Below are 17,479 nucleotides of genomic sequence, written 5' to 3'. Positions count from 1 at the left end.
TTAATTGAGCTGATGTTCACCACTGTAGCAGAGTGACAGGGATTTATTGGAATTTATTGACTTGATTCCAGAAGTAGAAAGTGTTATAAACGTATATGTGTGTATGTGTGTGAAGAGCTGCAGGTTTTGCCATAGAAACTTTATGTGTGTGTGTGTATGTGTGTGTCCCCTTCATTCTGTTTATATCATGCTTACTTTCTTTCACAGACATACAATGCTAATTACTGTGGTGCTAACTTAATGTTTCCTGTTCCAAATAGACCTCAGTCCGATAAAGAAAGTGTGAAGCTTCTTACTGTTAAGACAATTTCTCTTGAGTCTGGTAAGTTCCCATACAGTTGATTGAATGGAAAATGGTTCTTTCAAAATCTAACTGTATGCTTTAGTTTTTTTTCATGTTAGACATAACTGAAAAGCATAATTTCTTTAGAAATTGTCAATTTGTTACTCTCAATAAATACAAATCTGCCATGAAGGAAAGAGGAGCCCTAGAAATACAATTTCTTATAATTTTATAATTTCTTAGGTAAAGTAATTTGATTTGAAATGTAAAAATATTTCAGAATATAGATATGATTTGTATGAGTTATATTACATCAAGAACAATGAAAAATCATATACTAAGTAGCTTTGAAAGAATAAAAAGAAAACAAAAATTCTTGTTTTGAGCAGACCATATCTTTAAAACATTACCACAAAAGGCAATTATTGGTTTACAAAACAATCCATGTGGCTCTAATTTAAAAATTAACTTACATTAGTACATCTACAATATTCAGTCCCCCCCCAAATTTTATCTATACAATATAGTCCTAGATTATCTGCTATGTAAAGTGAGAGCTATAAAATGGTAAACTCCATTATAAATATTTCTGCTAACAAAAAAGAATTTTAAAAAACAGAAAGCTATAAATATTGTCCCAGATCAAGAGCAAGTTACCACAGGCTGAATGTGGTTGCAATTTCAGGTAGGAGAGTCCAACTAGAACAAACTACAATAGGCAAACAGAGGACTTCAAGAGCAGAAGCATTCAAAGCTTGCAAAGCCCTGCCCAAACCCCTCCTGTGATTCATTCTCTTTTAAAAGAGAACTTCATTCCATTCTCTATTCCATTCTTTGATATACACATTTTCTTTATTCTCACACTGTTCTCTCACAGGTAATGATCTGAATGGACAAAGAAGCAAAATTCATTCAAAGGATAGTTAGTTAGAAACTATTCACAGGTTTCTCCCAGCTATTCTCAGTCCTTGACTAAGCAGTCCAGGCTATTCCACTAGGTCAGGAAAAGGGGACTGAAATTGATAAAGCAGGCTAAATGTGACCCTGAGAACCAGTACCCCATTTAGCAGGGAAAGCTCTCAGAATCTGCCTGTGGCTTAACAGCAGATATTACGATAATTTTACACAGTCTCCTTATTCACTTGGGAATTTAACCAACACTCCACAGCTTCCTGGGTTATCGAAGTTGTGGCTTGATTGCTAGCCAGCACTTGGAAGCATCCTCTGTGTATGAGCGCCTGGCTCTCCTTGTGTGCTGGGGTCAGGATCACCCACCACACTGGAGGAAGGACAACTGATACCAGAGCCAAGCTTCCGTGAGGGGCAAAACCCCAGGAGAACCAGCTATTTCTTGGTTGCAGATTTAATATCTGATCCTTTCTGAGGGGACCAAGGGCAAATCTTTGTAGGCTAATATCTCCCACTCTTGTAATAACAGCAGTAATAAGTGGAATGCAGCATGATGAGAGAGTTAAGAAGACCCCTCGATGCTTCCTTTTTCTTTGTAAGTGCCTTTTCAGGTCACTGGTCTAAGGAGGAAATATTATCATGGAAATGATGATATATATTCTCTGGTACTTTCATTTCTGCCAACCTCAATTTGGAAATCATGTGACTTTTAATAAAATAAACCCTAAAAGGTCAACCCAGCCAATCTACCATGGAAAATATTTGGTGATATGGCAAGACTGAAATTGGTGATTTACAACAGATATTCATAGCTCAGAATTAATAATCTAAGCATAATGATCTCCAAATGCTCTTTACAGTACTATAATTTTTATTAAAGTCTACTGTTAGCAGAACTTGATAGCTCCTGAAACACAAACAAATCTCTCCCCACTGCCTTTCAAAATGTATCCGTATTTGTTTTCTTTATAAGCCCATGCTCAGTACACTCAGCTGAAGTTACATTATTTAACTGCTTTCTTTAACTTATGTAACTCTTGCCCATGGGTAAATCTTTCTTAAAATACACCTAGAACAAACCTTGAAATGATTAGGCTGTTTGACAGGAATTCAGACGTCTAGCCAAATTTTAATTTGGTCTCATACATAAATTTTTAGAAATTTTTATAGTACTGAAAAAAAAATTGATAAAACAAATACCTGACTATCTACCACTCAGAATTGATGATTGTTACATTTTATCTTATTTGTTTCCAGGCCTAAGAAATACAATAGAAACTAATGTGCCTAAGTGGATAACTAAAGGAAATTTGAGCTTCAGAGGCCATAAAATTCTGGGGTTGTTCAGTCCCTCAATTTATAAACTCTAGGCTTATATCTCAAAATAAATTGTGCAATTTTATAGGTCAATAAACAATGTTTCCAAGGAAACAGACCTCTACAGCAACCCATCTTCAGGGAAAATGCCAGTGGATGCCAACTGGGTTTATAGAGAAACCTCAATGAACCATAGTTGGCATTCTGGTCATTTTCTTCTGGTAAGAAAGTGCCAACCCCACAACCTCCTCCTTTGATTAGGTCATGATGTTCACCCATCCACTACTTCCCTTAAATATGTTCTCTCTCAAGCAGTTCTGCTGAAATTGTAGCTCATATATGTTTAAAATTTGATTCTATAAATTTGGGGTTTTCTTTAATGTAAAAAGGAAAGAGTTCACTAGGGTATAACAGGAATGTGCTCTCAGAAAAAAATGAACATCAAATGTGGCAGATCAAGCAGTCCTTCATGAGAAGATATGAGAGCCCATTGGGCTTTAGTAAGAAAGCTGCTCAAGTTAGACATCACTGTGATTGACTACAAAATATACATGTGATACAGTGCATTTTAAATGATTCCCACTTACATCACATCTTAGAAAGTTAATTTGAATTATCTCATTTTAATATAAAACTGTAAGAATTAAGAAGAACACTGCTTAAATCAGAAAATACACAACTTCACAGAAGAAAGAAAACACTGTATCATAGGACTTAGCTTAAGGGCATTACATGGTGTTCAATCATTTGAAGCTAGAAAAAGCAGATCTGAATTCATTTTAATGTTCCTCTTCTTAAAAGCCTCTGATAAGTTCTTATTACCAAAGATAAAGTTCAAAGACCTTAGCAGGTCTGCAAGGCATTCCAGTATGCACCTGCTTTCTCTGTGTTTGTTTCTGAACCACTTAATAATGCATATTCCCCAGACTCCATTTGTCTTGCATCCCCTTACCCTCTTTCTGGCTGATCCTTTGAAAAAGGAGATGATTTCTTGGTCTGCTTTGTCACTTCCACCTCTCCCTCCCAACCATTATGGTAATTACTCATTCTTAGTATATTATTAGTATGATAATACTAATTAGCTGTTACTATACTAATTACTCATTAATTATCATACTGTTTACTCATTGGTTATTACTCATTAAATGCATATTCACTTGTTTGTGCTTATTTACTTTTTACAAATAAATTCATTAAGAACAAGAAATAAAAAGATAAAGAGGAACAAAGATTCATGGAAGATTCATAAAGCTGTATATAGATTGAGCTTCTGTCATCTATATTTGGGTTCATTTCCTGCATACTATTCCAAATGTAAATGGCCATTCCCCTCCCCTCTTAATTTATTGTTAATTTGGCAAATTAACACATATTTCTGCCTTGTAATATCTCATGACTTAAGCTGCCATTTTAGTAATTGACCACATTATGCATAATAGAGAATAAAATAAAATAGAGAATAGAAAAGGATTTAAAATTACCCATGACTCACAACCCTGATACAAACGCTATTGGCATTTGGTGTATTTCTTTCCAGTTGTTCTCACTCTAAGTATATATGTGTTTTGTTTGCTGTCACTATAGATACAATTATTAAAACTATGAGATCATGTTGTTATTAAATCTTTCTCATATTCTCATATTTTCTATTCCAATTAGACAGACCTAGATGGGAGTTATTAGGAATTATAATGATTTTCACATGATTTGCTTTACATGGCTTCTGGCAGACAGTAAAGTTTCAATGAATTATTTTATATACTCCTCACTCCTGTACTTCATAAACCCAGGTTCCAGGCAGGTGCTATGCCTTTCACAAAACAGTGAGCAAAGGGCTGGGATAAGGGAGGTTGTTCTGTGCTGGGTGTTTTTCAGAGCACAGGACCTAAAGCATACCTGAAGGGGAGCCCACGTGCTTGTTCTCCCTGTCAGCCTCTGGCACTATTTGTTGTTGCCATGACCGTGCAGTAACAAGTGACATCCACGGAGTCCCCAGAAGACAGATTTCCTGTGCCAGCAGATAAAGGCTGAAGCAAAGTGATGGCATTTACTGCTTTTATATAGTGTGACTGATGTTGATACTTGATTCTACCTGAAAGACACAAGTGATGTGAAATTTGTTGGCCACGAATCCAGGGGAATATTAAAAAAAAAAAAAAATGCCAGGGATCTTTCAGCTTCCCACCATCCCAGGTTATATTTATCTTAATTTTGTATGGTGGAATAACACTGTAATTTTGAGTAGTGTCCCCTGCGCTGCTCCATATGTAACCAAAGTGTTCATATTGGCCTATAAATTCATTTTCACAAAACCCTCACTGGATTAGATAAACAGAAGGACCCTAAAATGTCTTCCTGATAAAATAGCACTTTAAACATGTAATATAGGTTTGCTTAGGCAGAGTCAGCTCATGTAACAAGCAAAAAATCAATAACTCATTCCCTAGGATGTCCCTCTTATCACTCCCCAATGCACACACCCACTGCCAGAGTGTTACTTGGCATTCCTCCCTTAGGGTGAAAATGGATGATGGCTGGAAAAAGTTCATCAATCTTGGCAATTTCCAGGCAATACTAAGAAGCAAATTGGGCCTCTAATGACATTCTTGCAGGGAAATTTGACTTTCCTTGAAAAACAAAAACAAGCCAAGAAACTTTATTTTCATTCTTATTCACTCTCTGAGTTTATAGATCAAAACACGTCTTCCATTTTCAGGTGAGCAATCAGCACAAGGAAAAACTAAGAACTGACAGCTTGATGAATCTCTCCACACCTGGGCAATAAATATGTAAGTTCCACAATTTAATTCACTGAGATATTTATTAATATATGGTCTGTTACTTTCTGCAGCTTAGAGTATTTTTAAAGACCTTTATAAACTGAAAAGTTAATGTTTATATCCATGAAATCATCATTGTCTCTTTGTCAAAAACAAACCATGAGAAGAGTTGCCAGAAAAATGAATGTTTTAGGGGCTGTAGATTCTTCTAGTGTCCCTTCCTACCTAAGGAGTGACACATTTCACTCTTCTTCCTTTTGGTAATGTTTTTCTAAAATTTGGTTTTCATTTTACATGCACTTTACCTGGGTCAGTATATACACTAATAATGGTAGTTACACAGGGTTCTATTGTTAAAGTAGACTCGACCCAAAATGACAATGCTTTCAAATTTACAATTTATTTCAGGAAAAGAATATGATGTAGCATCAGCATTAGAGAAGGGACACCATCATAGCAAAAGGCTGTCTCAGGGCAAGGTGTCCAGAGAATCCAGGGGCGAGTTCCAATTGACCTCTCTATGAAAGAACTGTCTCGTATGGGAAACCACTGACATGTGCTCAAGACATCTCAAACCAGGGAACCCAAATTGCAGTCTCAGCTGGGGTTTCTCATATCCTGCTGCTCATTTAGGCATCTTCTTGCTCAATGACCAGCCCCAACGGTAGAGCCCTCCAGGGGGGCTCATAGAGACCAATTGCAAATCATCAATCTCATTTGTAATCAATGAACAATGGAAACTTCTCAAACTTTGTGGTTACATGGAACATTATTATTCAAGATGTCCCATGCCTTGGCTACGGGTCAGTGCCAGGTATGTACATTCCTTACGTAAGTAAAACAGCTCAGGCCAATTCCAGGTCTGCTGTTCTTAACCCTCCCAGCTCCATATGGGGATGCTTTTTGCTTTTCTAGAATTGGGTAGGGAGATTTTCTTCTAAATTTGTCACAATACGAAGCATTAAGTTCCCTGACAATTAATATTGATGCTTTATAGAACCTGCAGGAGAATCTACCCTCTGGCAACTGACAATAAAAAAGGAAAATGCAAATATTTATATGCCTGGAGTTGGCCTGACCATACTGGGTAAACCTTGCAGGGTGGGGATCACATTCTGTGTCCACTACATGTGTCTGCTACCCCACTACTAACACTGCTGTTACAAACACTCAGTAACTGCTTGTTGAATAAATAACGCCTGTCATGATTCTCTGGCCAGAAGCAGGAGACAGTGACAGCGGAGTGCCATCCAGATGTAGGTATCAATATCAGAATTCTATCCCTCTTTAGTCAGCAATTAGAGGTGAATTCGAATGAGAGCTATCAGAGAGTTTTCCCATCCTTTTGCATTGGACAATTACCATTGCAAAGTTTGCATGTGGACATGTAATTCAGCCCCTGCTATGATTTCTTTGGGGCCCTGTGGCTACTGAGGGATGCTTCCTATATTATTAAAATGCTCAAATCTAGTGGTAAACTGTGTACCTTGGAGAGAAAGAGTCTTCTATTCTGTTGAAAAGAAAAAAAAAATCAAAAAGGTATGTCAGAGTCAAGGAGTGGTACTGACTCAAACAATCTTCATAAAAGGAATCATTGTCTGATTCTCATTTTTTCCCATCTGGGTACTTTTTAAAATATCCCTGGAAAAAATAGGCTAACAATCAGTGTGGAGATTGGGGGAGGGGATTAGCTAATAATATCTAAATGTGGCAGAAGATGGATAAGGAACTAAATGCAAAAAAAAAAAAAAGGAAGGAAAGAGGGAGGGAGGGAGAGAGAGAGACAGAGAGAGAGAGGAGAGAGGGAGGAAGAGAGAAAGAGAGAGGAAATAAATAAATAAATAAATAAATAAATAAATAAATAAATAAATAAATAGAGGGAGGGAGGGAGAGAGAGAGGAAAGGAAGGAGGGAGGAAAGAAGGGATAGTAGAAGACAAAAAGATAATGTTTTATTGGATAAAAATTTTCAAAACATAAAACAGTGTCAGAAAATTCAGTGGAAAAGAGAGGAATTCTACAACACTGTGACTTAAAACTTCCAAACATAAACAGTACTGTAAAGAAAATTATAAGACAAAAAAGAAACAAATTAGAAAAAATGTGTCTTAAATATGATACCAATAATTAAAATCCTAAATATACAAAGAAATACAAATTGAGAAATAAAAAAATAAGCAAAGGCCATGAACAGGCAATTTATAGTAGAGGAAATAGAAATGGTCATATAAAATTACAGAGGAGTTCCTACATTACTAGTAATCAGAAATGTGAATTAAGACCGAAAAAAAAAAAAAAGAAAAAGAAGAGTAATGTATCAATTTAGTTACTTTTCTCTAAAACTTTCAGTGGTACTGGTAAAACAAATAGTTTTACATACTGCATTTGAAAATATAAATTGAATGAATCTTTCTGGAAAAAAGTTTGCTGATATTGACCAATAGATTGAAAATATTCACATCTATCACCTAGTATTTTTACTTTAAGGAATTTTTCCTAAAGAAAATGACTTGAAATGTGATTAAAGATTAATATAAAGATGCTAGCAAATGTTTGGAAACAGCTTGAATGTCTAATAGTGGGGAAAATATAAAATAAATCATTCTCCATCGGATCAGTGATATTATACAATGTCTTTCCATAATTTTTAATGACCTGCAAACAAGTCCCAGACATAATGGAAAATGGAAAACAAAAACAATTTTAAAACTGAACATCCAAGAATCTCGTCAGCTGGGTTTGCTAAAGATCTCCCTGTGAGCTTTCTGCCCCAACTTTTGTCATGACTGATTTGCTTGAGTTTTTGAATTTTGAAGATTAAGGGTTGTTTTCTCCCCCTCCCCGCATTGGAAATGCATGTTACATAATGCAAATCTCCTAAGCTAAAGTAGTTTCTTATTTTAAAAAGAATCATTTCCAGAAATAATTCTTTTAAGACACCACCTTTACCTGTAATGGTTTGTTTATCCTTCATCTCCTGATCAGTTTTTCTTGATGTTATTTTTGAAAACTGACCAAGATAGAAGGAAATGTAGAATAAAGGAGGGTTTTCCTCATTGGTATAAAGAAAACAGATTCAAGAGAGTTGAAGGATTTTTGTTTGTTTGTTTTTCAGGATTTTTTTTTCTTTAATTAGGATTAATGTTTGTTCTGTGGTGCTTGAACATGTTCATAGAACCAAAGTTTGGGAACTGGAAACTTAATGCTGATTTGTACATGAAGCTTCTCTTGTATTTGAAGATTATACAGTTAATAAATTTATATTAACAAATCACTCATCAAAAAAAAATACTGAAGGGAAGACAGTCATTTGACCCTGTTCTGTGGCATTCTGAGCTTGCACCCTCACCCATGGGTCTTCTTTTCTCATCTCCCTTCTATTGCAGGCCACCTGGCAGGGTAAAGAACGAAAGGAGTTTCAGACTAATGAAAATCTGAGGAGCTGAAAAGTCCCATAGCTATTATGAAAGTCCCATCCCACAAAACCTCAGCAGTGTGGAATATTAGCCATTTCTATTTTTTTCTCCTAGATACAATTCACTGTATTTCTGTAATTTTCTAAATCATGTTCTGGTCATCTAAAAGCATTTTCATGCACCTCTGGGAGAGCCTAACATATTTGTCAATAATTTTTCTTATATGTTTTAATGTAGCAATAGGAGCTAGAAGGAAACCACCAGGAGTAAAGGAGTTTTATTATCTGATCCTAGTCCATGGTCCTGAAAAAATGTCTTAATAAGACTTTGCATTGGGTTCCACATCTGTAAGCAAGGCTAAATTATCTTTTTCCCTTAAGGCCATTGTGATTCTTTGTACTGTGTTGTCAGTATAGCCAAAGAAATCTATCACAAGATTTTATTATAAAAATTATCACTTAATCTTTATAAGAATCACAAATTTACAACATTTTATAGTTTTGAAAGAGTCAGTGACTGTCAAGTTCTTTAACATCACCATTAAAGCCAACAGACTGAATTTTGGAGGGATTATACTGTTATAAAGAAAGCAAATATTTATATTGGTAGAGACCCACAAACTGAAATTATTGATTAATGAAAATTCATTAAGGAAGCAAAGACAGTTGGAGAGTTGGCTGTTTATTCTTCTCTGATGAGTACACAGCAGCAAAGTATGCAAGTTACCAAGACATTTCTTAATAACTCACACTTTCACACCAAGCACTAGACCTTGTGCTAAATCCTTTTAGTGATGGGCTTGCAGTTAAGACCTTTAATCAGCAAAAGAATACCATGAGGATTGGGTTGAGATACATTGCTCTGTGTTTAATATGGGAGATTAATTCAAGAGGAGCAAGACCAGAAACAGAAAAGTCAGAAGGCTTTTGCAATATTCCATAGGAAAATGACAAGGCTTAAACTAGGGCTGCAGGTACAGTAAGGATGGAGAGGAAAAGCCGAATAGAGGAACTTCTGGAAGATAAAATTCTCGAGATGTGGTGATTGATTGGATGTGGGTAGAGGGGAGCAAGGGAGAACAGGATGGTACCCACACTTCTAGCCTGGGAGCCTAGGTCAATGATGGAACTAATAGCAAGGATTGGAATTATGAGCTGAGGAGGAAGGTTTGAAAGACAATGCAGTGGTGTTGAATTTCATGTCGGACATCCACGTGACTCTACTGGCTGGACAAATTCAGCTGGTCACTAACATTCTTACCACAAATGGTCTTCCCTAGCTTTTCTACTTCTTCATGTTCTTGGAATCTGAACTTTTTTTGTTGTCCACAGGCTTAGCCTTTGGCTTCCATGCTCCAGAGGTAGGAAAGGAGAAAGCCCTGTGGACACAATCCTGACTTCTAAGCCTGCTACCCAGTCTACACCGGCCACCTGTACCAATACAGTGATGTCTGGATGACATGGAATCATTTGATAGAAGAAAAAGGATCCTGGACCTCTCCCATCCTTAACAATGTAAAAAAGTATATTACTATATTTTATAGAAGTATTCCTAAGAGAGCAAATTTTAGAAGGAGCATTTGTAAAGCAGTTAACCTTGACAGTCCAGGCAGATAGACACAGTGGTGGCATGACCTTGCATCGAGTTTAAAGTTTCAAGAGCCTAAGTTTTTTCTCCAAGGAGATTTTCCTACTTTCTTGGTGTTCTTCTGTTATCTAATGTTTGTATTTATTGTTTCCACTATGTTAATGCAGGGGAAATTCGCACGTGTATTTTTAAATCCTAGGTAGAAATCATGCCATGTCACTTTGTACATAAGGATATTTTATTCATATTTTCATGTGTAACTTTTAACAAATAATTACTATACTCAGCACACTAAAACTATCACAATGTGACTTTGAAAATGGCAATGGTATTTTGTTCCCTTAATTGTTAATATTTTTCAGAGCAAGACCCTAGAACTCACTCATGAAAGGCATCTATAATAAGCGAGAAAGGGACAAAGGATTCATGTATCAGACCCAGTTATGGGAGAATCACTTTACCATTTCTTTAGTCTTTCTATTTGTAATTCACATTATGTGACCAAGATATAAGTACATGCCCTGTATTTATCTGTACCACATTCATTAGAGGATAACAGGATCAAGATTTTTCATTAATCCACTTGGTCGATACTATCTCTGTGCTTTTGTACATCTTTCAGAAGTGTAATTATTTTTTCAAGCAATGATTGCTAAATCTTCTGTTTGTAAAAAACCAATACTTCATAAATACATAGTTGTGATATTGTTTTCATATACATATGTTCATAGCTGCTATTCTATCAGAAGAAAATTCTTCTATTGAATGCTGACCAATCAACCTTGCCCACTTCCTTGATACATGGGATCAAAATATCTGATTGGCTGAGGCTCTGTGGAAAGCTTAGGAACTAAAAAGATGCCACTGGCAGTTCTTTAACTTTTATGATTGCCTAAGCTAATTTTCATGCTAAATTGTTTTCAGTGATCCAGGGGCAATATAGTGAGATAGAGTAGTGTGTTTAAAATGTCTTTTTTTCAGTGCTTTTGAAAACGTCCAGTTCTAGTAGTTATATAAATAATTACCTTAATGTTAGCTTTCTGATGTCTGGACTATTTCTAATCAAGAAGACCAAGCAAACATATCTATATTGCTGACCAGTGTTTCTTTAAGTTTCTTTGAGAATGATGGGGAATGGGGGAGGGTGAAGAAAAGGAAAAGCAAGAAGAGAGACAAAAGAGTAAGGATCATCACTACATACACTTTTACTTCAGGGCTACTGTCCATACTTAACTCTAACCCATAAGCTTTTAAATGGGCAAGACTGTTGCTGGAATAGGCTGAGCATTGAACATTGTCTTCAGAAGGAAAATATACAAATGTCCCAAGAATAATCTTCAACAGAATCTACTGCAAAGAAACAAACTTCTCCACAAGTTAAATGACTACAAATGATTGTTATTCTGGCTTCTATAAAATCATTTTCTCTACCTTTCATAAGCATTGTTAGAAGAGAGTTTGCAAAAGTCAGGAAGAGGGAAAGTTTTTAACAGCCATGAGGGAAAGAAATTCATTCTGGTTCAAGAATTGTACTTAAAGAATATGTTTTAAACTAACAAATCTTTAAAATTTCTAAAGCGATAAGAGGATTGAGGAATTTGCAGAGATATTCATGGGATTTTGCAGCATCAATCTCAAAGGTAAAGTCTGCATTTTTATAAGTCAATAAACTGTTGAAATATGGCCCTTTATTTTCAAGCCAAAATTGTCATTAATCACACATTTTTAAATTATCTGTTTTAGATGATATATATTTTTTATACCTGAATTTTTACAAAATTTTTATTCTCACAAAGAGTTCAAATGTTGCTGCACCAAAGGAAAGGATATATTTGGACCAAAGTCAAGAATTTCTATGTGTTTGTTCTGTAAGACAATATGAATATAATTTAAGCCTATCAGTAATCAAAACACATACAACAGCTAATTAGCTGGCACTGTTGTCATCTGAGAATAAATGGATTCTGTTGACCAACAAACTGGCTGTGATCAGCAAGCATAGAAAGACTTCTAAATTCCCCTTGCTGAACTGAAATATTCCATTAACATGGGTGACAAATCTGAGTTTTATTTCTTGTCTACCTGCCAGATTTAAGTTTGTGAGGCTCAGTTTAGGAATAGATGAACCTTCAATGTTGAACATACTAGATTTAGCCTGATTTTTCTCCATTGGGCCCCACTTTGTGGTTATTCAAGATTTCATGGGGCTCTAAAAGAAAACTAAGGATATCCTTAACAAGTTATGTTTTAAGTGACTATATTCTCAATACTATAGAACTATAAATTATTGCCTATTATTAAAAATATTTATCATTGAGATTGATTAATTAAAAGTTAGGTACCATGTATTGAGACTTTTGGATTTTACACAGATCTTCATTTTTAGATACCCCACAAATACAAACAGAACTTTTTGTGCATCATTGAATGAGTCCTTGCTTCCAGGAAATTTGTTCTGTGACTGGAATGCATCTACTTTCTGTTCTGGTTACTTCTCTAAAGGGAAAATACAGTTTTAATAAACAATGCAAAAACCTTCAACTTGTCTAACAAAATTACTTTCTTAAACTTGAAGTCAGAAGTTCTACCAAAGTGATCATGGGCAATATCATTACTTAGGTAATAACATGTATCCAACATTCACTATGCACCAGGCACTATGCTGAAAATTTCAGTTATCATCTCAGTTAACCATCACAATAATGATGAGACATAATTCCTATCACCATTATCACCATCGTCATCGTTATCATTACCATCACATTATCAGAATCATCTCCATTTTAAAGATGTGGAAACTGAGACTCAACTTTGCGTAACTTGTCCAGGGTTATGCACTAGTAAACAGCAAAAATTTGGATTCCACCCTATGCCCAAATCCATATTCTTCATCACTACACTACTTAGTCTTGGTTTGCTTGTATATAAAAAGGTGTAATACCATTATGCTCCTGGCCATGATTGAAAAATAGAGATCAGACATCATCCCACTATACATAACTAAAATACTGAACAAGATATTTCAAACAACTGTATTAGACATTGAACCGGAGGCAGAGCTGGACTGTGATCCATAAGAAAGAGGTGCGTCCTATGACTGTCCGGGCTCCAGCACACTCCAGACAAGCTTCAGAGGGGGATCCCCAAGGAGCATCTGGCAGTCACACAAACTAGAAGGACCAAGATTGGAGCATGGGCACTAAGGTGACTGGAATTTGTGGAACAGAGTACCAGGGAGGAGGCAGCTACACAGAGAAAGATCTCAAAAAATCTGAATAGGGTTCCATTTGTATCTGTTGTTCATGGAAGATTAAGCTGTGCACACTCAGGGTGACACTCCATGAGGGCAGGCGAAGAATGACTGGATTGCTGAAAGCTGAAAATTCCTAGATCTCATACAGGGCAGAGTGACATACAAGGTCTGATGAGCCATGTGGGAAAATCCTCACTGATTACCTAGGATGTTAATTAATGGCCCCAGAAGGGTCATCTGTTAGTAGCAGTGTTAAAATGCCCTAGAGTAAAGACTACTCTTTATAAGCCCCAACAAAATTTAAAAGCAAGTCTTGAAAGGATCAATCTGATCTACAAAATATTTAGCAGCCTTCCAGAACAAAGTCCAACAATCTTCTTCAAAAACAAAAAAATGCTGCATAACAACAACTCAACAACATATAATTCCAAATATCCATCTTCTAATCTAAAATTAATTCTGGCCCCTGAAGAAGTAAATTGTGGGTTATAACCATGAGAATAATTTGTCAATTAAAAGACTCAGAAATGACAAAGATGATGAACACTTCAGAACTCATTATATGAGGTCGTATTATCCTGAGAACAAAATCCAGCAAAGACATCAAAAGAAAGAAAGGAAAAAAAAACAATACTATAGGGCAATATCTCTCATGAACATAGACATGAAAATCATTAATTAAATATTAGAAAATCAAATCCAGTGATATAAAAAATAATAAGTGAGATTTATTCCATCAATGCAATGTTGCCTAACATTTAAAAATTAGTCATTATAATTCAACATAATAACAGAACAAAGGAGAAAAACCATATACTTATCTCAATAGATGTAGAAGAAGAATTTGACAAACTTCAACACTGATTCATGATAAAAACTCTCAGCAAACTAAGACTAACAGGGAAATTCTCAATCTAATAAAGGACATTTATGAAAAACCTAGAGCTAACTTCATACATAAATGGCGAAAAGCTAAATATTTTCCAGTAGCTGGGGAAATTTCTAAACCCTCTATTCTACCACTAGTTTAGAACCTTCTAGGTTTTTCTAAACACAATGATTCTAATGGCACCTATTAATATAAAAGGGCTTTTAGCAAGACTGACATTTAACTAATAAGCTAATAACACATTGAAAAGTTTTAGTACCTGAGTCTGCTCCCTTCCTACATACCTTTCAACACAGCCCTCCTGGTTCTTCCTCTGGGACCCTCAGATTCTCCAGGATCCAGCATCATTTCTGACCCAAATGGGGGCATCTGTTTTGAAGAGTTAATACTCCGTGCCATACCTATGATTGGATATTTTGAATATCACTGGTATTTAGGAATTTTTTTGATAATGAGAAGGAGAACAATAAGGGTAAGTAATTCCAGAGAACATTTTTTTTAATTATGTCATTTGACTTTTGATTTCTAGACTTTATTGACCAATAAATAAATTGGGTTACCTCAATTTAAGCACTTAATACAGGATTATATTTGCAGGGTTGTAGAGAGTAAAACCTTGAATATGCATCCAAATTTAGGGTCAGATCTTGATTGGCCTTCTCTACTATTGGGTGTTTGTGATATCCATGCATTCTGTTGCTCAAGAATATAAACTGAGTTGGGAATGGGGGTGGGTGGGTGGCTAGGTTATAATAAAGGACAGAGCTTCTTTGGTGTGCTGACAATATTTTAGCAGAGGACTTCTTACTACAGGTGTTGTATAATAATATTACAAGCATTTAAATTGTAAATGTAAGCACCATGCAGGATTTATAGCATTTTGCTTGAACTAAAACTAAAGCAAATGAGAGCACTTTAAATGAAAACCATTAACCACTGCATTGCTCTTTCCATTGTGATACCATTTAATTATCTCAAAGAGTTTCAATGATTTGATAGATTGGAGGAGGCACAGATGAGGTTTTCTCTGGCTTTGCACAAAACCCCACTTATCTGTTGAGTTCAACGTCACTGTTGGTAGTGTGTGTGCTCAAGAAGCAGATTTTAATTAATGACTCTATTATTCAGGAATTATGGTTCAGAAATGTGTTGAACTTCACTATAACATCTTGGAAAGATGTTCTCAGCTGCACACTGTTATCACAATACAGCCCAATCTCTAGGATTGGCATGCATTTTTATTTCAGAAGAAGAACTCAACTGTTCTGATAGCTGAGCTTCTCACTCTGTGAAGATTCAGAGTGTGAAGTATGGAACTGAAGTCAAAAGATCTGGCTATAGAAGTGTGGCAAGATTTCAAAGGTTAAAGATATAAGATGTGTGTGGGAAGGGAACAGAAATGGAAATAATCTATTAACACTAAATGCTAATTGTCATTGTCTTCATCTCATCACCACCATCATCATCAGGTTTTATTGTTTCCTACTAGTTGATAGCATTGTTTTAGGCATGGGGATTATAAAAAAGGCATTATAAATGATTATTCTTCCAAGAGCTTTTTGGCTAGTATAGAAGATAAGGCTTAAGAGGAAGTTTTTACTCCCCTACTGATAATATGGACAAGTGAGGCAAAGCGATTAGCTGACAAACTAAAAGTCATGTGGCTTTACTTGTACTCTAAGCTGCACCCAGTGAGTGTAGGGCACAGTTGGGAAACAGTGTAGTGCATAGCCTGTGGACTAGAAGACGAGCTCTGAGTCAATCAGACATGAGCTAAAGCCTAGGTTCCATCAGTTATCCTCTCAATTATAAAATGACAAGCCTAAGTCTTTGGGAAAATTAAGTAAAAGAATGCATACAAATAATTTAGCATGATGCCTAGCATGTAAACCAAATATAAAAATAACTTCAAAAGAAACAAAAATTAAACGTAGCCAAGAGCTAATATAGACAAGTAATTAGGTACATAAGTCTGGAGACATAAGTAGAAGCTACATTCTGAAGAAGTTTGGCCTCTTTTTCTACAGGAATTGGAGAAATTCTAACTGTATTTCAGCCAAGAAGCCTCTTAAAAAAACAAGAAACACTTTAGAAGGAAGACACACAAAAAAACTTTTTTTTTTCTTTTACACCTTCTCTTTTAATGCAGGCAGGAAGGAAAAATATATAAAAATAATTCCAAAAGAATACATTTGACATTGATACTGAGAATAGCCTCTTACAAGTGATCCAGGTTTAATGACACAGGATTTTATTTCCTCTTCGTGAGTCTATTTCAGGGGATGGTTTTTGACAAAATATCAGAGAAGATTCCCTTCTCCTTGCTGAGCCCAATTCATTAATAAGATATTTTACTAAGGATTCACAAAACCAGTCAACTAAGTCTCTCTTCTTTAATTGTTTCAAAGATCTGAATACAGCTCAGCTGAGCTCTAACTGAGGTTATAATAAACAAATGTGGACTGTGCAATACAAGCTATGAGTCCCCAATAAGCAGACAGAGGCTCTGGGTGATGATTGACCTTGGAGAGCCAGAGGGTAGCCATGGAATGACCCTGTAGGAGGCTTTCTGTCCCTGTTTCTGCTCAGTGGAGACAGCCTCAGACATGTTCAGTTCCCAGCGCTCTGACCCAGACAAGGGTGGAGATGGCAAAGGCAGAGTCTATTCAAATGCTAATGACCTCTCCCTAGGGGATTATCTTCCGTAAGAGGAAAGAGGTGGGTCCCAGCTCTACTACCCACTTTCCATTCAGAACCAGACCCCAGAGCCTGGGGGAAAACAGCCATGGGCCACACCTCCTTAAACCAGTCTGGAGTTACAGGCTGACAGGCACCACCTGCTGGGCAGAAAAGCACAGTGACCTAAAGCTTCACAGGGTGTACCAGTTTTCTAAGACACACCCTCAGGAAAACCAGATACTGAATAGTTCTTCCTTCTTGGACTGGAACCTGTTTTGGTCTGAGAAAACCTGATTGGGGTAACCAAGGAAACCATGCCTAGACAATAGAAAACTACAACCTACACTAAGAAAAATGAAGTTATGGC

At 36.1% G+C, this 17,479-nt stretch overlaps 1 protein-coding gene across 2 annotated transcripts in view; it reads left to right on the top strand.

Moving 5' to 3' along the window:
* Positions 1–12,832, top strand: part of EMCN (endomucin) — a 112,980-nt gene extending 100,148 nt beyond the window's left edge. Inside the window, exons 10-12 of one of the 2 annotated variants that reach the window (XM_037830335.1) lie at positions 261–322; positions 5,226–5,298; positions 10,036–12,832. In XM_037830335.1, the coding sequence (XP_037686263.1) occupies positions 261–322; positions 5,226–5,260 (97 nt within the window). In that variant the 3' untranslated portion in view covers positions 5,261–5,298; positions 10,036–12,832. Of the gene's footprint in view, positions 1–260; positions 323–5,225; positions 5,299–5,697; positions 7,021–10,035 lie in introns of those variants that run through there. The other variant, XM_037830336.1, reaches the window with a different exon arrangement.
* Positions 12,833–17,479: the final 4,647 nt, after the last annotated feature.

This window comes from Choloepus didactylus, chromosome 3, assembly GCF_015220235.1.
Source record: "Choloepus didactylus isolate mChoDid1 chromosome 3, mChoDid1.pri, whole genome shotgun sequence".
In the NCBI taxonomy this organism is placed as follows: Eukaryota; Metazoa; Chordata; class Mammalia; order Pilosa; family Megalonychidae; genus Choloepus; species Choloepus didactylus.
This window is presented reverse-complemented; position numbering and strand designations above follow the sequence as displayed.